This window comes from Equus quagga, chromosome 3, assembly GCF_021613505.1.
Source record: "Equus quagga isolate Etosha38 chromosome 3, UCLA_HA_Equagga_1.0, whole genome shotgun sequence".
Lineage (NCBI taxonomy): Eukaryota > Metazoa > Chordata > Mammalia > Perissodactyla > Equidae > Equus > Equus quagga.
The window spans coordinates 54,228,373-54,252,910 of NC_060269.1; the positions used below are offsets into that span (position 1 = coordinate 54,228,373).

Below are 24,538 nucleotides of genomic sequence, written 5' to 3' on the forward strand. Positions count from 1 at the left end.
TGAGGAGTGACCCTGCCATCGAAGGCACGTGTGAGCTATTAGTAGATGGTCCCCGAATTGCCTTCTAAGAGGGAGTGGACCTATTTAATGCTTTTATTTTGTTGCATTGAGTCAATCTGAAGCCACCCACACCTTCTCTGCCCTTTATCAGAGTTGGGGCTAACTTCTCTAGATAAATGCTGAACAAATAATGACTATTGGTTTGAAGATGTACTAATTCATTAGCAAGGGCGCCTATATGTCTGAGGTTCTTTGAGACTGTTAAAATGCCTGAATGATGTATATTTGAGGGGGGGCTGTCCCTTCTCCCTCTTCAAGTTTGTGACCATTTGCATAATAAGTGAGTAGTCAGAAAGAGAGAGATTCAAGTGTCAGATCTGTACTGGGGAGAACTAGAGGAGAAAGGAGATATGTTGCCGGGCCAAGTGAGCTTGCTCATACCTTACCCTTGTGGTACCCAGGCTTACCCCCGCCATTCACAGGTTGCATTGTAAAGTTCCACTGGAGCAGACCCTCCCTCCCTATCTCCCAAGAGGGACGAGGAGAAAGCACTCTCCCTGCAAGCAGCAGATCCAAAGGGAGAAGAGGAAGGGAGGGGCTGATCTGAGCATGCCCAGATCCACCTCCCATACTCACCAAAAGGGGAGGACACAGGCAAGGAGTGCTGCTCTCCCAGAAGTCCCTCCACGTGGAAACACAGTGAAGAATGGAGTACCCCACTCCGTGTGTCCTAATGTCCTACTGATACTACATAGTAATAATTTTTAAAAGATGATAGCATGATGCTCTTGAAAGGCTATATATGTATTTAATTTTGCTTGAGGAAGATTAGCCCTGAGCTAATATTCCGTGCCAGACTTCTACTTTGTATGTGAGATACCTCCACAGCATGGCTGATGAGTGGAGTAGGTCTGTACCTGGGATCTGAGCCCATGAACTCTGGCTGCAGAAGCAGAGTGCATGGAACTTTAACCACTCAGCCACAGGGCCAGCCCCATATATAGATATATATTTTTATATGTATTTTATCTATTACATAGATAACAAATGTCCACTCCAAGAAAAAAAATCACTAGTAAATTCCTCACTTTTATGTTTCTGTACTTAAAACTATTACATTAATCCTGTCTTATCCAGAAGGCATTAACAACTAAAATACATATTAATCTTGATTCCCAGGTATGAGTTGCTTTGCGTCTGAGATTACAAATATGCTTTTCTTTACCAGTGGCCACAACCAAGATAGAAGATCATACTTGAAAGGTCAAGTAAAGTGTTATTAAGTATACTCTTTGTCATTTTTACTCAGGACTATAGTCCTTAGACAATAATTTATCCTATTTAAACTTGAAAATATGCATTATGCTGGTACTACTCTATCTAGTCATGTGTATGGATATATGCACACATACGCATACACACACAATGATGTGGCTGTGTTACGAGGACTTCAACTCTTGGATAGTCAGCTCTACATTATTCCTAAACAAGGGCTCATTCCTCACTCTTCAGCAAAGAAGTAGGTAGCCCTGGTTGGAACCCAACTGATTTGGAACATGTCTTTCCTTCGTTCTTAGGAATGTTGATCTGTATTCTTGTTAGAAATGACTTTTTGCTTTAATTGTTAGTGAAAGCCTTTTAGTGAAAGAAGTTCATACCTTGGTGTCTTCACTTGAGAGGCTAAGAGCAAAAAACCCTGGTTGCTAATCTAAGCTCTGTCAGCAGCCTCCTGTGCAGTACTTCAACAAACTTACTTGTTGCTCTGCTGGATAAGATGATCCAGGTTCCTTCCATCTATACATTCCATGAATCTCCTGTGTACATCATCATACAAATATTATACTCACTCAGGTGGGTTTTTCCATTATTCGTTTTAAATTTTAAAAAGAACAATCATGAGCCTGGCTCCGTGACCGGGTGGTTGAGTTCTTACACTCTGCTTCGGTGACCTGGGGTTTTGCCGGTTCGGATCCTGGGCGTGGACCTAGCACCACTCATCAAGCCATGCTGAGGCGGCGTCTACATAGCAGAGCCAGAAGGACCTACAACTAGAATATACAACTATGTACTGGGGGGCTTTGGGGAGAACAACAAAAAAAGAAACCAAAACAAAAGAAGATTGGCAACAGATGTTAGCTCAGATGCCAATCTTTAAAAAACAAAAAGAGTGACATCCAGGTGTATATACTACTTCCCTAAATAAAGGGCCACTATTTGTATAAAATCTCACCGTATAATCATAAAACCTGATGTGGTGTGCAACAAACTTCATTATTTGCATGTTTTGGAAAAGACATAAAAGACAGTAAAATTAGCTCAATACTACAGCTATATATACTATAAAGTTTTCTTTCAAAAAGCATTTCAAGATGTTGCAGGCTTCTTATCATATTGGAGATGGTCATAAATACCATATTATAGAAAACTCCATTTGATAGAATGCCAGATAAATGACTCTTGACTATACACAGTCATATGTAACCATGTTGGAAACTTCATGTAACTATGATAAATTTCTTTCATTTTTTCCTCAAGAGTAATTACATTAAATAATTGGGTTGTTTTATCTAAGAATTATTTTAGTGGTTTTAGTCATTTTCTCAGGGAGAAAACCTCATTTATTACAATTCTTCCCAAGACACATTTGGATAAACTTCCTTTGCTGCTGGAAGGATTGGGTCTGCCTCCTGAGGGGAAAGGTCAGTCAGCACCATCATTACTGCGTCTCATCCTTTGGCCTCTAAGGAATGTCAAAGTCAGTTGGTCAAAAGCTAAGAAGTGTCAAAGCCATTTAAAATTTACAATTCTTGCACAACCAGAAGGACCTACTGCTAGAATATACAACTACCTACTGGGGGGCTTTGGGGAGAAGAAGAAAGGAAGGAAAAAAAGAAAAAGATTGGCAACAGATGTTAGCTCAGGTGCCAATCTTTACAGTTTACAATTCTTTTCCATGGTCGCAAGTCTCTTAATTCATGCTGCTAAGCTACATCTCTTGAGTGTGCCAAAATGCATTTTTGAGTTTTTTCGAGTCCTTTTTCCCTCTTTGGAGGAGAGGTTGGAATTCGAGCCTGGCAATCAGGCAAGGCCTGCATTCACACTATGGAACCCTTGGCTTGTGTATCTTGGCCATTAACATTTAAACTATTAGTAATGGTCGATCTTTAAGGGAAAATAAATTATTCTGAGTACCCAGGACCAACTGTGCATTCCTTTCATTTGTTTACCCTTGCAAGATTGAACTATGTAGAAAATGTTATTGGCATCTTATTATTTATTCAGAAATGTTGTTTATTTCTTCAGCGATAGCCCTCTGTTAATGGAAACCTAAAAAGTCATCTTTATAAATTAGTGTTGTTTATCAGCATGTGAAAGATACATTTTTAAAAAAATTCCAGCATATTTAGTGATGCAGTCTCTCAAGAGATGGAGCAACATAACAAATTAATAATATTCAGATGTCCAATCTTGAAAGACTAGATAGTGGATTTCATAGCTTGGAGGAACTTTAAAACATATTTAAAGAGAGTATTTAAAAATAGTCCAACTTTCCATTTCACAGACATGAAGAATCTCAGACCTCCCTCTCTTTGTTGATGCCACACAGATAATCGGTGACACAGTCACTTCTGCTGGGGAAAGCCCTAACTAGCCCAAAGGCAGGAGACACTAAAAAAGGCCGAGATTTCAGAAACAAAGCCATTTTTGGAGCTCAATTCCAATTGTTTAGGACATTTTTCTTCTCCAATTTCTTTACTTTTTCTACAACAAGCCTCTTCAAAGAGGAGTGTGAAGGACAGCACTGTCACTATGTAGGAACCTCTGTGTTATGAAACTCCATGGTGGTATTTATTACTATATTGTGACATGCCTCTTGATGTTCTCAGAAATTTGGATTCACTTTTAACTTGTAAAATATGCACTGGGAATCTTTACCAGTTAATCTCATCTTCCTGCCCCCATACTGCATTTTCAGACTTACAGGATATAGCTGTAAATAGATGCTTAGTAGGGATGGAGCATTTAATAGTCCAACAGTGTAATGTCTGCTGGTTGATGATGCAAATTCTGAAATAAGAAATTCTGGGAGCTAATTTAATTTCTTAGTTTCAAAACCAGCTCCGTCGAGTTGCTTTATAGATTTTTATCGTTTCTCCAATAAATAAAAGTTTGTAAAGCCTAGCACATGAGACCCAAACATTACCTACCTAAAATACATATGGACTGTCTTCAGGACATAGCCAGGTTGTCTCCATATGTAGCTGTTTTGAGCTCCACTGCAATGTCTGTATCCCAGTAACAAAGAAACAAAGAGGATACAGTGACAGAGTTGGAGCCAGTCTTGGGTGGAACCCACATTAGAAAGGTCCTCTGTGGCTAAAGAAATCACAGTGCACATGGAAGTACTGGGTGGGTCCTGCTGCCTGGATTAGAGATCCCATAATATAATAGTTGCGGGCCAGACCTCCTCGGTGAATCCCATCTGTACTGCTTTCCAGCTGTGTAACCTTGAGCAACGTACTTAATATATCTTGGGGCCTCAGTTTCCTCATTTGTGAAAAGGAGATAATAAAAGAGGCCTATATCCTAGGGGTTTTGTAAAGACTAAATGAGTTAATACAGATTTACAGAAAGTGCTCTATGATAGTTAGCTGTTATCATCACTAGCAGTGTTAGCGACGCTGTTGGTACTGGTAGTGGTAATAGTCATGACTGGTTAAATTCTTTGGAGGAGAGCCTCCCCTGGTGACCTCAAATTCGGGGAATGGATGTTCTCAGGCTTCAGGATGTTTAGCTGCTGTCTAAGACAACAGCACCATGGCCTCTTTTATGATGTGACTTTCTGTAGAATAGGAGCTTTTGGAATTTTATGTGTTTTCAGAATTTTATATATTTTAAACATTACATTAATTTTTTATACATAGGTTAAAAAATATTCAAGCTACTAGTATAGAAGACTATGAAATGCAAAAATAAAAGACTTCCTCCCTCTACCTCCTTCTAGTCTCACTCTACAGAGTGGACGCTTTTAACCATTTGTTTTTAGTCCTGATGGTTTCTTTCACAGCTTTATGAGCAAGATGTGTATTCATCCTTTTATTGATTCATCAACTTCAGATAGTGCTATTAGATTCATTTTTAATATTGTTCTTACCAGCAAGATGTTCTTGTCAGGCCTTTGGCACTAACCAGCTGATAAATTTGTACAGTTACTTAATCTCTGTGTTTCCATTTCCATATCTATAAGATAATAAAAATTGGACTGGTTGGTCTCCAAGGCCACTTTCTTAAAAAGTGTTAGTGAGCATTTTGAACTAACTTAAGCAAAAAAAGGCAGAGACGAGGGGCAGCCATTTTGTACACGGAAGGCAGAGATAAAACTGGTCTGAGGGTTCTCTGGATCCAGGTGCTAAGATAGCATCCCAATTTTAACTCTGTCTCTCTCGTCTTTTCTCTCTCAACTTGGCTTCTTTTTATGTATTGGCTTCCTTTTTGGAGGGCCTTCCATGGCAGCCAGCAACTCTGGGGGATTCAGTCATTTTAGTTATCTGTCAGAGGACAAACAGAGACATTACCCTTTCATCTTCAGAATGAAAACTCCTGATTGGCCTGGCCAGACCTGGATCATATATTTATCCTTGAATGATTTGCTGAAGCCATGCACTGATTGGCTGGTCCTGGGCCACGTACTCACCCTGTGACCAAAGGTTGGGGGATTATGATTGGCAGACCCACAGAGAGCAGGGCAGAAGCAGATCTGTTGAGGAAGAAGGGAATGCCCTTAGAGAGGAAGGGAAGAATGGTAGATAATAAAAACAGAAGTCCATTCCTCTTGGAGTTTCAGGAAACTGATTTTAAGAAAGAATTCATTAAATTCTCCACCTACTAGTGAGTCATTACTTGCTTTTATGAATGCTTACCGCCATGTCACCAACCAAGTAGCTTCATTCTCCTTCCATAAATAAAGCATGACCTCCACCTACACATTCTTTAACTTAGTATCAGCCATTCGGGAACTCCTGGCGGGACTTACGCAACACGTGAAGAACGAGTCCAGACATCAGTGTGAAGTTCCAGCCAGATATCAACGCTTCAGATTCCAGCCCCAACACAGACATTCAATGCAGCCTTGTTAGTAACCCTCTATTGGGTCTTTATGACCTGCTACACAATGGGCACACAAGGGAACCATTTCCTCTTTCTGTACAGGGACCAACTTTGTTATCTCAGGATACAGTCTATGCTTTGAAAGAGTGGCTGTAGAACATTGCAGTGATGGGAAGAATGGGCGCTACTAAAGAAAAGAATTGCTAGGGACGACTAAAGTTCTCACCAAGTACTGAAAATATCCCTGAGGCACTTTTCCTCAAGGTAAACAAAAACTTGAGGCGTTTTTGACTGATAACCAAATAAAATGGAAAATGGGCACTGGTACAGGCTACCACTGCCTGGAACATGATGGAGTGCCTCAGAGATGCCAAATTAGGAACTGCGCTCCCAGGTTCACAAATGCTCTCATTTGGGGGATGGGAGTTTCATATTTTCGATACTAAAAAGCCAGAAATACAAGTACTGTTATTATTATAAGAGCTCTGATTGTTTCCCTTTCCCATATTCCTCTTAAAAGGATGCCTGGAGATCTCTTCACAGGTATTTAGTGAAATCTCGGTGCAAAGCATTGTGGTAGTCACCAAGAGAACACAACGAACACAAGCCTGGCTCTAGGAGATCTGGCTTGTGGGTGTGAGATGATAATGTCACTGCCAAACCCTGACTGTGCCATACCAGCTTGGTGGACTGGAGCAGTTTGAAAGAGGGAGAAAGAATCGCTAGCTGTTATTAGGGAGGGCTTCAAGAAGAGATAGACATTGAAATAGGCACAAAGGATGAAGACAACCTCAGTGGATAGAGAGAAACTGGTGGAAGGAGGCCTTCCAAAAGAGGGTAGTACATGAGAAAAAGCCAAGAGGAAGGAAAACACAAGGTGAGTTTGGGAAACAATGAGACTGATTTGGAAAAATGAAAATGTGGCGATAGAGCAGCAGTTAGAGATAGGAAGTTAGGACTCTTTGGGACCAAACTGTGGGAATCTTTGAATATCAGACATTATGGGGAGAAATTAAATAAGGGATGAGAGGGACTCTGTGTTAGACAGGCTTGTAGCACGTTCATGTTATATGGAAATGGGTGATAGAATTGGAATTCATGACTGAGGTCTGGGTTAGAGATAGAGATTAGGAAGTGAAGGTGGTGCTGTTGACTCCTTGTGCAAAAAGAAGATAAAGAAAGTTTAGATCTTGGTGGGGCCATAGCTCGAGAGCTGGAAAAGAATCAGAGAAATAAGGCACAGTGTCAAAGGTGGGAGAACACGGTCCTGTTAGTGATGTCAGGGGAGGAGAGTTCTTCAAGAAGGAAGGGTTGGGTGCTCCCATTGCCAGATGCTGCAGAGGGAGCAAGAATGAGGACAGAGAAGGGACTGGCACTGCTGGATGACAGATATTGAGCACAAATTAACCCTATCTTTATGCTGAATGAAATACCTCTTCAATTAATTTTTAGAAGGTTTACCAAATCAAGACAAAGGCCAAAAAAAGTTTTGTGGTGGAAAGAAAGGAAAGGTTTATTAACAGAACAGTCGTTATCGAAGCACTGAAATAGTTCACATATTTTTTTCAGGGAGAACATTGTTGTAGAACTACATCCAACCTAACTCCCACAGGAACTGTTTGGAGACACACAAACCCAAAAGCTCGTTTTCTTAATTTTTGGACAGAATTTATCTATAGGTATATCTGTCTTAAGCAAAAAAAATAATGTTCACCAGTTAGGTGGTGATTATTCACAGTATAAAAAAAGTATCCTTCCTTTTATATGATTTACTGTGGAATTATTTTAGTTTGCCCCTGTAATGCCTTTAAAATCCATTTCTGTTTACCGAAAAGTGATCTATTCATTTTTCAAAAACAGTTGAAATCAATGTAAAAACAGCTTATGCGTGAGGTTAATATATGCATACGAATACACACGATACTTGGACTTGGTTAGTTGTTTACGAACTCTTTTAAAATTAGTTTCTTTTTAATGTTTAAATGTTACTGGGCTAAAGAGTAAGGATCATAAAGTCTGAATGTTTATGAGGACCTTACAGATACTACATTAGAAGTTTCCATTTTAAAGTTGAGATACTGGGGCGCAGAGAGAATAAGTGAATCATCCAAAGTCATGAATAGCTAGTGGCCAAACTGGAGTTGAACTGTTTGAACCTTTGCCTGTTGACTCTGTGTTCTTGCTTGTAAATAACCTGTGTGCGAGTGGCTGTGGTCTCTGCACTCCCTTAGGAAAATGCAGCCATGTCTTCTTGAGTGCCGTATAGCTTGATGGGAACAGCTAGTTTTGTACTTTAGAGAAATCTGGGGATTTTAATTAAATTCAACAAATATGTATTGAGTATCTTACATGTGAGTGGAGAAGGAGATATTGGAGATCAAAGGTTTGGAAGGGGTAGAGGGGGCTGAGAACGGCTGTCCTGTTCTTTTGGTAGAAGAAAGCCATTTGGTGAGTAGGTAGTAGTTATTTCTTTTGAAAGATATGACGTTTTGCCCTTGGTAATAATTCATTCTTACAAATGCAAACTGCACACCACCGTCATAGATAGATTCCCTTCAGCAAACATAAACTAAAATAGAAATGACACAGAGGAGATGGCACAGGCCTCTCAATGATAAAATGGAAATTTCAGAAAACATTAGCCATATGAAACCTTAACAGATGCCAATTCTTTATTGCATTCTAAGACCGAAAGTTAAGTATTTGTTCATCTTTTTTTCCCAGTTCTTTAAAATCTCAGAGAAATTTTATGCCTTAAATTTCCTCAACAGCTGTCTCACAGAGAGCTTTTCTTTGGTGTTTCAATTAGAAATGAGATCACTGATTTTGCCTCAAGCATTGACAAAAAAGGTTGGAAAACAGATTTTTCTTCAAAACAGATTTTTCTTCAAAAATGTACTTTATCTTTGTATGTTAAGAATTAATACCATTTTCAATTGGGAACAGTCCATATTAATTCCTTTTAATGTTCACTAAATTAGCATAGCTTTTATAAGAATCAGCAGCTAATATCTTCCTGCTGTGTCCACTGACCTATGCAGCAATAGAAATGAAAATTATTTAAGGCATTTAACTATGATGTGGAGTGGATGCTTTTAGAACCTGACCTCACATTCCTCCCCGGAAAGAGGCTAAGGCTGAACCGCCAGTGTTCCAAGTCATTCAGATTCATCAGGCGTATCACGACCGTCAGAGCCTGTCCCTTATCACATACAATTTACGTCAGGATACAAATCCTCTTCTTCTGATGGAGCTGTAAATGCTTTGGACCGCATCCTGCAGCCTTCAAAAAGCCAAATGACCATTTACCCCACGGAGAGTTGGATCTCCATAGACTTCCAAAGGAGAATTCTCTGCATCTGGGAAGCCAGCTGCAGGATTCCAGTTCTGAGGAACAGCTCATGTCGGTGTTGATCCATGTCAGAACACCGTCTCCCAAACCCTCAGTCCTTATTCCTTGTGTTACATGAGAGAGACAGCCATCTTTGATACTCCAGAGACGTTCCCAGGAGGATTATGAACTGGTCAGCACTTGCTCCCTCTCTTTCTCATGGTACATGGAATGACTTCAAAAAGAGATCAACTTTATGTATTAAGACATAAAGAGCTACTGTTTTTTGTAGCGGAGCCAAATGCAGTTCTCATTCTAAGTGGAGAGGACGCGTCTTTCTGAAAAAGACTCAAGTCGTGTGCTGATTTCACTCGGGTCTCTTCTTCCTTGAAACCTCCTGTGTAATTAATTGTGCTCAGGCCTGGCTCTGTCTGGAGAGTCAGCCTGATTTACAAAAGGGTCAGAATGAATTAAAGATCAAAGAATGGGCCATTTATAAAGCAACCTATGTCATTTTGCGATGCATGTTACACACACATTCCCAAGCAGTGGTCAATTTTAATTTGATTTTAACATTCTCTTGTTTACAGTACTTTGTAAAAAATTTAAATCTTTATCCTTGCCCTCTCCCCCCACCTTAGGGGGAATGCATTTAAATTCATAGTTATTTTTGCACTTATAACCTCCCCTAAACCCAGTGTGATACATCTCATCTGGCTTATGTTAATTCATTTTTATTGTGTAAATGATTGTTCTCAAGATTGTGATTTATATACCTTTTACCAAAGGGCAATAAGAAGATAGTGCTAAACAAAGCAAGCTGTTAGCCATTGACCCTCACCAAGTGGACCTAGTTTCTATGAAGAGATCAGTGGAAGCAGGAGTAATGGAATAAGAAAAAGACAATTGCAGTACTCATCTAATAAAGTCATAGATGGAACTTAATCAGTGCTCCATGAACTGAATGAAGCCCTTGTAGGAGTTTTATATTCTATCTTATTTAGGTTCCCAGAAATAATATATTGAGCTCTCTCATGCATATGAACTGAGCTAATCCCAGCCACAAAGGAATATGTTGTGGGAACACCCAGCAGTTTATCCCCTAATTCACTTATCTACCTTGATTTGAAAATTCTTAAAATTCCCCAGTCCCAGTATGGGGCCCTCCTATTGTAGGTCTGCCCTACTGAATATGCCTGATGAACTCAGCCAGGTATAGAAATTGCAGCTAGAAATTAACATCATTGTCGTTGACAGTGATGTGTCTGCCATATTTAGTATTCTGTTGGGTGTTGTGAGGGTGCTGGGTTAGTGTTGTAAGGATGCTGAAAGTCAGTCCCTGCCTTCAAAGTACCTATTAATAGCAGGACCAGAGGAGCACACTGTTCAGAGAGTGAGGTATTCTAACTCTTCATCATACAATGGCTTCTGTATCACACAATAAAAAAATGAAAGAAAACATATAAACCAACAGCATATTTATTCTGAAAGCACAAATGTTTTCCAGCTTTACAATCCCAAGAGTTTCTCCAGATAATTATAAATACTCCATCTTTATTAGTATGAGCAGGGGATAAATTACTTCTTGCAATCCAGACATTGCTCCAGAGAGACATACTGGGAATTTCCAGTTTACATAACAGTTTTCCAGAAGTTTACTTTCACATCATTTATTTTGAACTTGGGCTGCAGTTCCCCAGAGAAAAAGTGATATGGAAGAATAATAACTAACATTTTAATAAGCCTTTTTTGTTTACTGAGCACTTTGGAGAAAATGATGAAGCACAAGGTTTCCGAGCCAACCAGCCCTTTCACCTCCAGGTTCTGCCCTTAAGACAAATTACTTGACCTCACTAACCTATGGGGAATTTTTAAGTGGGCTTTAATACTAGCAACTGCCCAGAGTTGTTGTAAATGGGTCCTTCCAGTGCCAGGTCCATCATGCGTGCTGTCCCTCATCTCCCACCCCTACCGTGGCTTTGTGAGTAGGAGCAGGGCGAGGAGCAGCTGCTGAGGCCAGCCTTCTCAGCTGATCTTGCGGCTCACCCTCCATCTCCAGTTCCCCATCTCCTCACATGCCACTGCTGTTCCCTTGCCAGGTACTTGCAGTGGGAACAGGTGAAGACGAAAATCCCCTGTAGTAAGTAGAATGTTATCTCCATTTTTGAAAGGCCCATTTTGTACAGTAACCAGGATTGCCATGGTTGCTCTCTTCGGCTGTGGAACATGTATTGAGCTCACACTATGAACCAGGCACTGTGCTTGTTTATTCCTCACAGTGACCCCACAGTTAGTAGCTGGCGGAGTTGGCTTCCAAGCCAGTACCATCCCACTGTGAGTCTAGCCTTTTTCTCCTATACCACACTGCCACTTGGCTGGTTACTCTTTCCAAGGCTGTTTTAATCTTGTGGCAGGAGAGATTACTGAACTGGAAAGAAGATTGGGTTCTACATCTCTCTTTATTTATCCCTGTCAAATCTCAATCTTTGCCCCCATCCAATTATCTGTAAAACTCTTCTTGTTAAAAGCTGTGCCCAAACCATTAGGGTGGGGTGGGGGGCGGAAGACTCTTGGTTTTCTGAGTGTAGGAGGGGAATCCACTGAGTTAGCATTTACATATTCCCATCCTGGGCTGCCACCATCTTCTCATCTTTGCACCATTTCACCCTGAATAGAATCAAATTTGAAGTCAGATATTCTTAAATATATTCTCAAATATGTAAACATTTAAAACTTTGATGATTCAGATCCTACAGGCCCTGGATGCTATGGCTGCAAGAAGGCATAAGAGTGAAGAAAATCCACAGATTTTTATTTTTTTTTTTTGATCACACTGCAGGTCAGGGTCCTTTTATGTTGACATGCCCAATGTAGTGAAAAGAGCCAGGGACAGACAGAGATCTAACCTGGCTCTGCAGGTAGCTTGCTCTGTGACCTTGAGCAAGTTACTTAAAATCCATTTCCCCATTTGTAAATGTTCTGTGACAGGTGCACTGAGCTCATTTCATTAAGTGTTGAAACCTTGAGAATTGAAGGAGGGGTGAGAGCAGGGAGTGTCTTAGACTTTTTGAATTGAGGGTGTGGTGGGAGGGGTGTGACGGTAGTTGTGTAAACCCTTATGACTCGAACAATATGATGCTCAAAGTGGTGTACTTGCCACTAGAGCTGTCTAGAACTCTTAACCTAACTTTTCAACCTTTGTGCAGTATTTCCAAGAGATTCAGTTCAGTTTCATTTTCTTATTTTATTTTAAGAGAAAGGACAGCAGAAAAAATGGGGAAACTAGAAAAGTGATACATTTTTCTAACAAATAACTTTTAAGTAATTTCCAAAAGCTGTGGGCAATCCTGCCTTTCAGGTACCTCGCATTCTCTTTGCCTTTTTCTCTCTGTGAAAATGAACTTTGGTAAAAATAACTTAATGAGGACTGAGAAAATGACTTAGAATTGTGCATTTCATCATCTGAGAATCCAGATGTCACATCCATTTAACTCAAGTATATTTTTAAAAATTACCATTTGCACAGAAATCAAGTCAGACACTTGAAGATTCAACATGACTGTTTTTGCTCTCCTTCCTCCAACCCCTCAGATTCCCTGCATATTCTGCTCCTCACCCAGTGCAGAATGGGGGAGAGTGGAAACCCTAGCAAAGTTCTTCATTGCAATATATGCTAGTAGCCAAATCACTAGAATTCTGTTCATTTCTTCTGAAGTGCTACAGCAATAATTTCTTGAACTGTCACTACTAAAGGTATCTCAGCAGCTTTTGAGCACTTGCGTTAGCAAACTTGGTGGTTCTTTTTTTTTTGGGGAGGAAGATTAGCCCTGAGCTAACATTGCCGCCAATCTTCCTCTTTTTGCTCCGGAAGACTGGCCCTGAGCACACATCAGTCCCCATCTTCCTCTACTTTATCTGTGGGACAACGGCCACAGCATGCTTGATAAGTGGCACATAGGTCTGTGCCCGGGATCCAAACCAGCAAAACTCAGGCCGCCAAAGCAGAGCACCCAAACTTAACCACTACACCACCAGGCCGGCCCCTCATGGTTCTTTTTAATGCCCGAATGAGTAGGCTTGACCCCATGGAGAAAGTTAGAACCAATGCAGTATGGTTTGGGCTTTCTCACCCTGGCTTCTTTGAAGACGGGTTCTCAGGAGCCATTCCTTAATCCTGGGGCCAGGGAATCCTCAAATCCTCACATCAGATACAGGGTGTGATATGATGTCTATAGCAGCAGAGCCATTACATACAGCTACTTGCTGATGGCAAACCAAGCTTAAAATACCTTAAAACACAACTGAGGCTCTGGCCGTCGCAAGCCCAGGCTGGCCCAGAACAGGGGAGCAGGACCTGTGAGGTTGGCCACACAGGTCACCCCAATCCAGGTGCACAGGCAGCTGAATGTTGATGATAAACATTCCAGGAATGGGATGTATTTTGCCACAGCTAGGAAATAAGAAAGAGATAGTAAAGGCAGGGGGATCAGAAAGGGGCATTTGGGGATTCAGAATGAGAGTGCTTGGAGGATGGTTGGAGAGCTGGAGGTGGTTTTTATGAGTTCTGTTCCTGGGCCAGTTCCAATAAGTGAACGCAGGAACGCATGTGCTGGACAGTCTACCCCAACCACACGGCATCTGGACCTTGACCGTGCTGGTGAATCCCAGCAGTGGCGTGGCTGCTTTGAAGACGCCGAAATTACGTTCCACAGGACCCCACAGAGTTCTTTGTTGTTGGAATCTTTGATGCTTTGCGCTGATTAAGCATATAGAAGCCCTTCTCTTTATGCTTTTTGGTTCCCAAGAAAGTGTTTCTTGCTCTGTCTTTTCATGGATTTAAGTGTAATCACTTTCCTGGATAATTAGAGAAGACGTGGGAAGGAATTTAGGACTTCTCTGCTGAAGCTCCCACATCTAATGATACTTGCTAACAGAGCTAAAGCTTTTTTATCTTTTTCAACTTTTTGAAGTAAAACTGAAAGCATCTTCATTTCCAATTATTGCTTTGAATTTCTGAAAGCTTGATTTTGAAGATTAAATCCCTATGGATAAAAAAGTTTTGAGAGTTTTGTTTTTTAGTTCTAAAAGGTTTCAAGTTAGGAGCATAGCTTTGCCTATTCATGGAATTGCTCCTGTTTTAGCTGCTTGTTATAGTGCCACCTTCTGTTGAAGTCTCTTTTGACAGCCATTGGTCACTAGCTGACGGGAATAAAGGAAAATATTTTGGATGTAAAATTCAGCTAAACAGGAAAACCTTTCAGTAAGATAGAGTAAGATTTTAGCTAACTGCTAGCTGCTTACTTCTTTTTCATAAATTAAAATTTAAACTCTTGGGCTGGTGCAGTGGCATAGCGGTTAAGTGCGTAGGTTCTGCTTCAGCGGCCGGGGGTTCCCAGCTGGGATCCTGGGTAAGGACATGGCACCGCTTGGCAAAAGCCATGCCGTAGTAGGCGTCCTAGTATAAAGTAGAGGAAGATGGGCACGGATGTTAGCTCAGGGCCAGTCTTCCTCAGCAAAAAGAGGAGGATTGGCAGCAGATGTTAGCTCAGGGCTAATCTTCCTCAAAAAAAAAAAAATCAAACTCTTGCTGGAAAATACTTGGGGAACTGCATTACCATAAAATTAATAATTTTTATTACTTATTTGCCTACATGTTAACGAGAGATGTCATTTGCCTGTGTTTTAGAAATGGCACGAAATATCAGTATGTAATCGAGTTTTATATATAATTTGCGACTCAAGGTTTAACAACTAAAATTTTGGGTAGAGTAAATTTTGTATTTTTTTAGGGAACAAATGCAGAAATTAAAGTGGAACCCCCCCAAAATCAGCCTGTAATATTTATTGAATGCAGAGTTGACAGCACAGCAATAGGTAAATTGGACTAAACGAAATCTGCCCCCCAAAAACTTAAATCAAGTGTTTTTTCCTTTTAGCTTTCTCATTTTGATAGAATACTTTTTTCCAAAAATTGGCAACCAATGAGAGGACTAAAAAATTCATGTCCACAAAGTTTTTCTGTTAATATTTCTGGTTCTATGCAAATGAAATCTGGCTCCTGGAAATCAGACAAAATTTCCGTCACAATTTGTAAACCGGTTTGGATCATCTTAGATAAAACCTGAATCAGGCGTCGAGATATCTGGTCGTACTTAGTGGACGTGGCCCCGCGGCTGAGGATGGAGCCCAGGCTGCCCATGCAGGCTGGTGGTGCGCGCCCAAGGCCGCGGGGACCGTCTGCTGCCGGCATCCCCGGGCGCCCCTCACTGCCCCTGAGCCTGCCTCCCGGTGCCCTCTCTGAAGGTGTCGCTTCTCTCTCCCCGCAGGGACCCTCTGAAACTCCAGCAGCTCCAGAACCAGGTCCGCCGCGAGCAGGAGGCCGCCCCTCGCAGCGCGCCGCCCTCGCCGCCCTTCCCGCCGCCGCCCGCCCTGCCCGAGCTCGCGGCCTGCGCGGCGCCCGCCGCCCCGGAGCCCATGAGTGCGCTCGCCTCCCGCTCGGCGCCCGCCATGCAGTCGTCCGGCTCCTTCAACTACGCGCGCCCCAAGCAGTTCATCGCCGCGCAGAACCTGGGCCCCGCGTCGGGCCACGGCACGCCCGCCTCCAGCCCCAGCTCGTCCAGCCTGCCGTCGCCCCTGTCGCCCACGCTGAAGCCCTTCGGCCGGCCGGCCGCGCCACCCTTCGCGCAGCCCTTCGGCGCCGAGGCCGAGGCCGCCTGGTACCCGGGCTCGCCCTCCCCGCCGCCACCGCCGCCGCCGGTCTTCAGCCCCACCACGGCCTTCCCGGTGCCCGACGTGTTCCCGCTGCCGCCGCCGCCGCCACCGCCGCTCCCGGGCCCCGCTTCGCCCGCCGCCCGCTTCGGGCCCGGCCAAACGCCCGCGGCCTTCCTCAGCGCCCTGCTCCCCTCGCAGCCCGCGCCGGCGGCCGTCAACGCCCTGGGCCTGCCCAAGGGCGTCACCCCCGTGTGAGTGCCGGCCACCCGCCCGCGGTGGCACTGCCGCCCCGCGCGGCCCTCCCGAAATGTGCCCAGAAACCTCCCACCCGGGGGTACCACTGTCCCGTTTTTACATCTTTCCCTCCATCCAGTGTTTAGATTTTTCTCGCAGGTGCTTCACCAGGCTGTTCTTGCATAGCTTCCTTACCCTTACCTAGATCGACACCATTTCTTCTGCGTTCAGCAGTAGGATTGTGCTCAGGAAGTGCCCAGTGCTCTTAATGATGATGACGATAGTGGCCTTGGCTACCATTTGCTGAGCGCCGTGCTAAGCAGTTCACGTAGGTTATCTCGCTGGATACATTCCAAGGAGGTATCATTGCTCCATTTACAACTGAGGCTTCCAGTAGCTAAGTAATTTGCGCAGGGTAACAGAGCCACCAAACTGAGGTTTGAACCCATGTCTGTCTGACTCCAAATCCATGCTCTTAGCACCAAACTGCGTATCCTAGCATTTCAGATCACCATTACAATAGCTCTGGAGGGGCTTGGGTGCTAGGTATACACTTAAGTGTTTTTGAAATATCTAAATTAACAAAATTAAGAAGGAAGCCTTTACATATATGTAGTAATTGAATGGAAGGGGGAAAAACATGTAAATGTCTTTATGCTGTTGCGGATAAGTGAGGGCATGTGCAACCTAGTGGAAAAATGATGGCGTCCCTGGCCAACAGTGAGCTCCTCTGTCTCGGGTCCTTTATTTGCAGATTCTCTAATACCCATCCTTCCATAGTCACGATGATGCGGCAGCCCTCTGAAATCTTTAGATAGAAAATGTATGAAGAGAACTAACATGTCATCTACAAAAGTACAGTAAAGCCTTCGAAAGAAATATATCATACAGGTGTTTGGCACGTTTTGTGGAGGAGGAAAAGCTAGCACATATGCATTTTACTGAAAAGTTCCAAAAAGTTCCTAGCAAAGGTCAGGCCAGTTCCCTTATCTCGAGTCTTCCCGTTGCAATCCTACTTCAGGGTTTGCCAGAATCCCAGTATTGTTCAGAGAGAAAAGAAGGAACCCTACTAATGAATAAAAAGGGAAGAGCTTAGAAGTCGGGTTGTTTTCATTCATAATGAAAGTTTTCCATTCTGGGAGGTACTAATGCCACCTTAAAGATGTGTGACTTTGACAAGATGTATTGGGGAGCTTCAGTTAGTCTTGTTTTGTTAGCCAGTTTCTAAATGTTGATTACATGATGAAGTCTGGCTTCTTCTCAAATCCTTATTGGGAAAATCTAAGTCAAATGAGTGCGTACATAAGTAAGTCAAATCAAGGAGAGGAATCTCTAGTAACGATTGGCCTTCTACTGAGAGTTGAGGCAGTCAACTTGCCTGAGAAACCCTTTGTCTTCCTTCCCTACTTTTCTGTTTGAACTTTTATTTGGCTGCTAGGAAATGAAGTAGTTATCTTGCTACAAAGAAGCGAACTGTTAGAGAGATTTAAGAAGTGGGGTTTTTTGCATGACAGTTTTGTCCTGTCTCACTGTGAAATAGTACCAAATCCTGCTCCCCAGGAAAATAAGTATAAGTAATAATAGAAATAGTATAAATAAGTATAAATACTATATAAATAATCTGTCTAATATTTCTCATATAGAATTTGATCAAAGATTAGTCTATCAGAGGCATTGGGTAGTCACGTCTTTTATCATCTAAGTGAAAATGCACTGCTTCATTCTGATCTTTCACTTTGAAATTCTCTTAAGGAGAAAAGCAGTTTTAAGGGCTTACTTCAAGTAACAGAAGTACTTGCTTCGTATCCATATCTATCACAGCTACTCATTTATGGAGTCAAAATACTTTAGAATTGTTATCACAATAGTCCAGTAGCTCTGGCCATTTCTTAAAATTTAATGGAGAGGTCATGCTGATTTCTGTGGCTATGGAAAACTATACCCAAAGATAGTTAGGTGCTGTGACACCAAAGATAAATGGCAATACAACACTGCAGATTTTTAGCTCTGTGCCAGCCTAAGCCATTATAATATGGCTACCCTTTTGTCTTCAAGGAATTTTCCTGTTGCTAAATCACACACACTTGAAGAATTCATCCTTTTGGTTTGATACATGTGAGTTTTGAAACATTTTTTCCTCTGTATATTGTGGGATCCCTCATTTGCATTCTGAATTAAAAGGAAAAGATAGCTCTTTATCCATCATAATAACCCAAATAATTTGCCAAAGACTGTGTGTCCCTCTTAGGGCTGCCATGACTAATTGGCATCCTTGAACTTGTAGGAACTGCCAAAGTATTGTCAAATGAATCCTAAATTATTTTCGTGTGTATTTCATTGGGAGCTTGTGGTGATTATGACAGCAAATTCAGTTTCACTTACATGTTTTATTTCTCTGGTTAGCTGGTTTTGCCATATATGTCAAGTGCCAGTAAATAGGTGGATTATACATGACTCAGTGAAGTAGAAATACATTAGGTTTTTTTTTTTTTACCTGCCTTGCTATACCAAAATCTTGAATATAAATTTCAGATATCTCAGTTTTCTTAGTCAACAATTGCATACTAGCTGTTTTACTCTGTTTGTAGGTTTAGCATTGTCCTTGTTTTAATCTGGAGAAGAATAGGTTGGTTATATACTAAATTTCTAAATAGTCTGTCGAGATAAATTTCTGTTTCTCATATATCTGGGTAGCAGAGGTCAAGGCAAGGAACAAAGGCTATCAAGGCCAGTGATAAACCACAAAGTCAAGAAGGCAGATGACAGTGGGCCTCTCTCAGACTCGCAGCAACAAGTATTTGGTTGTTGGTTGATTGTGGTTTGGGGCACTTCTGCACATCCAGTTCCTCTAGCACCTTTCTTTCTTCAGACGGCTGCACTGTTCCCTGAGGCTCCTGGGGTCACTAGCAGAGAAAATATCACCCTTCTCAAAGCTGTTGACAGACACGAATGTTAAGTTAACTAAATCTTTCAGATGGAGGCTGGGAGGAGAACATGCCTTAGAAAGAAACTCGTTTGCACGTTTATAAAATTAATGTGTTCTACTCCCCTTGCAATAGCTGATAGTTATACAGCTTCCGCTGTTCTGACTGTGTTCCTGTACACAGTAAATCAGCCCTGAGAGATGGTGGGAATCCAGGGGATTTGGGAAGGCCACCTGGAGATAGTGCAGTATTTCTGTCCCTGCTGGTCTCTGAGCAGCTGTACCAGGTCTGAGGGTGAGTCAGATCAGATCCATCCCTGAGAACCAGATGGGCACCGTATCTTTTGCCTACCTTCACGTTCCTGGAGTCTGTTCTCATAAGGGAGTGCCACATAGCACAGTGCTATAGTGTTTTATACTCTTAATAGCCTCTTTTGTATAAGTAGGGCTTTGGTTTGAAATGTTACTTTGTGTTTGTCAAAGGTAAGAGCATGTGTCAATAAGAGCTTTTATACAGATGTCTTAATGAGAGCTTTTATTCTATAGCACTCAGCTCTTTACAGACATTATGTCATTGTCCCTCGCTTTCTCCCTGATTTATAAGAAACGGGTAGGTGAGGACACTGCCATCATTCTATACTCGAGGTGAGAGGCAGCACGTGGTGAAGGGATTTCCCTGGGTTCTGGAGTGAGCCTAAGGAAGGAGGGCATAGTATGACTTAGCCTTGGGTGTGTATTGCCCAGGTGATGTCTAATAAATCTGATGTCTGATATAGCTTAGTCAAAGAAAACTGCTGCAGACCAACAAAACAAAATCCCCCGAGTCTTAAGGAAAAGTTGATAACATGTAGTTGTACTTTAGACAGTGTTCAAGTCAGTACCGTGGTTAGACAGTAACTAATAGAAAAGACAAGCTGCATTGGACTTGGCAGACATTATCCCATTGTCCCCACCTTCCCCCTGCCTTGCAGGATACAGGAAGGTGGGGGCCTTGTCCTTCCCTTTAGAGGCAGACGCCTGAGGGCTTTCCCGGGTCTGGTTATTGGGCTCGTTAGGGTCCAGTGTCTTCACACAAAGTTACATCCAGTCCTGGGCAAGTATTTCGCAGCAGATTGTAGGAGAAGTCTCCTGGGTCTGCTGTGACTGGTGATGATTCTGGTGAAGTGTCCCTACCCCAGGAGCAGCTCAGGACCAGAGGTGCTCGGTCCTGGAGGGCTCTGTCCCGAGCTGTAGAGAGTGAACGAGCAGGTACACCGTGTGCACAGTCGTGAGTTTATTTTTTAGACAACCTAAAAAGTAATATGAAGAGAATGTAATATTGGTATAACGTTATCTATTTTCCTTTAAATATGAGCTTAAGGTACTCACTTGTACTCTAATAGCTTTGGCTTCATAATAAAGTAGAAAAAATAGAATTAATGTACAAAAACTGTATATCTTGGGCTCTTTTATGTATTAATTCATATATTACATTCTTGAATATGAGGGATACCTAAATGTCAACACATTGATGACTTTGCTTACTCTGGAATTTTGTGGAATTTAGTTGCCCTTAGATTTCACTGAATATGAAAAAGGAAACTAAGAGGGCCTCTAGCAGTTTAAAAAAGTTGGGTTTTTTTATTGTCTCTGGTTGCTAGACAGGCACATGATGTCTTAAGTCAGTGGTGTCCTGGAGAGTTGAGTTTCTGAAACACTCTCACAGAATTGACCTAGACTGTGTATCAAGGGAAGGATGCCGTCAAGATTATTCCGTAGCCAAGGGGAAAAAAAGAAAGTCCTGGGATTTGGGGTGGTGGAGTCTGAAGATTTTACCTTCCAGATGCTCATGTGTATGTCTGAGATGTTTTTGCCCCCAGCCACATGAATATTACTTTAACATGGTGAGTGACTTACTGTTGAAGCTAGAGTAAACAGATCAGTAATGTTTTTTGCACAGTTGGGCTGAGCGTGTATACATGAGGTACTTAGTGTGGGCGCCTTTATGAACTGTTTACTGGTGAAGGTTTCCCTCTGGTTATGAGTTTTTGTGAAGAGTTCTGGTTTGGTAACAGATTACCTTGAATAAGCATTTTATTTTTTTTAATTGTACAGACCATCACGAAGGGAGATTCTCTCTGTCACCAGAGACTATTTCCTAGCAAGTTGTTGCTCTTCATTTATCAACAGTAGGTGCCATTTGGGGGAGCAAACTACAGCCATTTTACATTAAACTCCAACACAGAATTAGTTTTATAGGGAAATAAACTCAGTTGCCAAAACTTTGCTTCAAAGTTAGAACTGCTTTTCTTTCCTTGTACCTCCCCTTTCCAAACACTCCATTTTGGTTCTAACTCTTAACTCTATGTTCAAGTTTTAACAAAATTCCCTAAAGTGTTTTCTGAATTATGGTAGTCCAAATTAGATACTCTGTGAAAAGAAGAAAAGGTTGCATATTACAGTAAGTGTGAGAAATACTGTGTCCGGTACCTCTTTCCTCCAATTCGCAACGCCCTGTTGGCCCTACCCAGCTCGTTCTGGCCCTAGGACCTTGGCACTGCCTCGCTTTCCCTGTAGGCCTTCACACAGCTGGCACCTTTCTCTCACTGGGGCCTCCGCTGCCATGTCAGCTCCTCAGACCTGTGGTTGACCCCCACTGTCTAACATGTCATCTCCTCACATTCCCGTCACTTCATAGCGCTTCCCACCTCCTGAAATGGCCTTCCTTCCATCATTTTTTTCCCTCTCTCTCCTGCCATCCCCTCTGTAGAATATAATTTTTGTAAGTATAGTGACTTAGTTTTGTTCAGTACTGTATTCCTAGCACCTAGAACAGAGTTGAGCACTGAAAAGCAATCGATGAAAGTTATTTGCATGTTCTTAGAAACTGTGGTCAAGAATTCTTGGCATCTTTTTAAACTCCTTCCCCTCCTTCACTGTTTTCCTCAGCCAGTCTCATCTGTGTGATTCACCTCCATGCTGGATGGTTTCTGTCGGCCTCTGCAGATCCACTCTTACTATGCCAGGCACTGATCTAAGTGCTTAACATAGATTAGCTCATGCAGTTTTCCCAGTAATCCTCTGAGACACATGCTATTAATACCCACATCTTACACTTTACAGAGGAGAAACTGAGGCACGTGGCCATTAGGTAACTAGCCCAAGTCGCACAACTTTGCTGTGGTAAAAAAGAGATTCTTACTTGCATGCCTTTATTCATGCTGACTCTGAATTCCTTCCTCTCCCCGCTCTGCTTGTGTACCAGATAGTCTTTCCTTCCTCATCCTCACCACCTTTCAAGACGTCTCTTAGACACCTCCTCTTCCGTGAAGCCTTCTGCAGTCATTCTAGCCAGCATTCTTTTCTATTTCTCTGTTACTCCCCTTGCACCTAGAATTGCCACCACATAGTTTGTTCTTTAACTTATTCCCCAACTTGATTATTAACCTCTTGTAATCAGGACCATCCTTTAGGATTTGGCTGTCTTCTCCATATCACATAGAATAGTGTTGAGACTACAGTGATGAGGCTGTTGTTTTATTATTATGTTTTTCCATCTTTATGCATAGAATTTCTAATACATGGTCGAATTCCAAGATGTCGTCAGGTGATACAATCACTCACCTTACAAACCAACTGTTGTGTCCTAGGCTGACAGAATCAATATAGGTGTATTCGCCTAGCACTCAGCCTTGCTAGATGTTCAGTGTTTGTGGATTGACTATTAGACATTTAAAATTCTTTCAATTGATTGATTTTTATTTCAGTGTTAATTGTTCACAACCAAGAAAATATGTGTACCTTAAATTCTGTAAGTAAAGGAAAATAATGTCTTAAAAACAGAGGGAAACAGGGATGAAGTAAACACCCTTCTAATACTGGCGATCTTGATATGTAGGGAATGGGCTTGTTAAACAAAATATAGAATGTTCAGGGTTTTTATTTGGGTCAAAGAGTAATTTTAACTTTACTCTTTGAAATGATAAAATACCTGGGTGGCAGGAACCCAAACCAAGGTGAATGGCTTCTCTATGAAATGTCCCAGAGCAGTTGTTCTGAGCTCCCTTGAAGAGTCAAGTATATTGAGAAATGCGTTTTAAGCAAGAGGACTTATTCTGCGGTGAATAGTCAGGTGTTCGCTTGCTCAAGAGGACTTGCGTCCGTCTTTCATGAAAACAGTTCTCTGCTTCTCTGGTTCAGGCGGTCTGTTCTGCCCTTGATGGTTGCCTTTTGCTCCTTTCTTTCTCATCTGTGCAGAGAACACAGCTCTCAGTGTAGTCTGCCTGCAGAAACACGGTGAAGCCTCTGTCATCCCAGGCTGCCCCTCATCACACAGTGTGCAGTGGGTTTATGTTGTCAAGTGTAAAGTAATTGCGTGCTCCCAATAACACCTGATGTTACAGAGCACACGCTGTCTTCAATCTTACCTTTCAGGTGATTTCAAAACCTAGTTCTTCTAGTTCTCAGATGTCAGGCTGTAGTCAAAAGCAGCATAGAATTTTATTTCCCAAATTGTGTAATTTTTACTTGTTCTGAGCCTGACTTTTTACATGTGGTTTGATTTCAGATGGCTCTGGCACAGATTTTCTTTCCTGAAGAGGGACGGTAGAGGGAGGTCAGAAGTGGAAATAGCACATGCATTGGCTCAGTCCATGCACAATATCGGGGGGCTGCTATTTGACAGGCATGTGATTAACAAAAGAGGCATGGTTGGGGAGAGACAGCTAAAAAGAACATGTAATAATAAAATGTGATAAGTGCTATAAAGAAAACAAACATGGTACAACAGCTAATGGGATAAACCTAGTCAGGGTCGTCCCTTCTGAAGAGACATTAAACTGAAGGCTGATGGCATTGCCCCGAGAAAAAGAGTAAGGGAGAGAGGCTCAAGGCTCAGGAAAGCTGGCAAACCATGCACATTTTTGTTAAAGGATTGCATGGTACTGAAAACTGAGGTTCTAAGTCAGACTTCCCACGGCTCTTGCTGTTAATATGCCTCAGTACATTGCCCAGCTCCCTAAAAATCAAAATCAATTCCTAGTGAGTAGGATACAACTTAAAGTTAGACCAACCACTTCCTGATAATACAAACACAAAATATCACAATATTTTCTTTCTTTAATACTAGTATCTAATATCATCCTTTTGAACTTCAGGGGCAAATGACTAGTAAGGAAAAACCTGGAAAGGCTATCAGTTAGGGTATTTCCCACTATAGGTATGAGAAGACTCAACTAGCAGTAGATCAACTG

General features: G+C 42.0%; 1 protein-coding gene across 4 annotated transcripts in view; it reads left to right on the forward strand.

The window, feature by feature from the left end:
* Positions 1–24,538, forward strand: part of PALLD (palladin, cytoskeletal associated protein) — a 383,758-nt gene that overhangs the window by 324,272 nt on the left and 34,948 nt on the right. For all 4 annotated transcript variants that reach the window (XM_046656558.1, XM_046656559.1, XM_046656560.1 and 1 more), the window contains one exon: positions 15,766–16,401. In XM_046656558.1, coding sequence (XP_046512514.1) covers positions 15,766–16,401 — 636 coding nt within the window. The remainder of the gene's footprint in view (positions 1–15,765; positions 16,402–24,538) is intronic.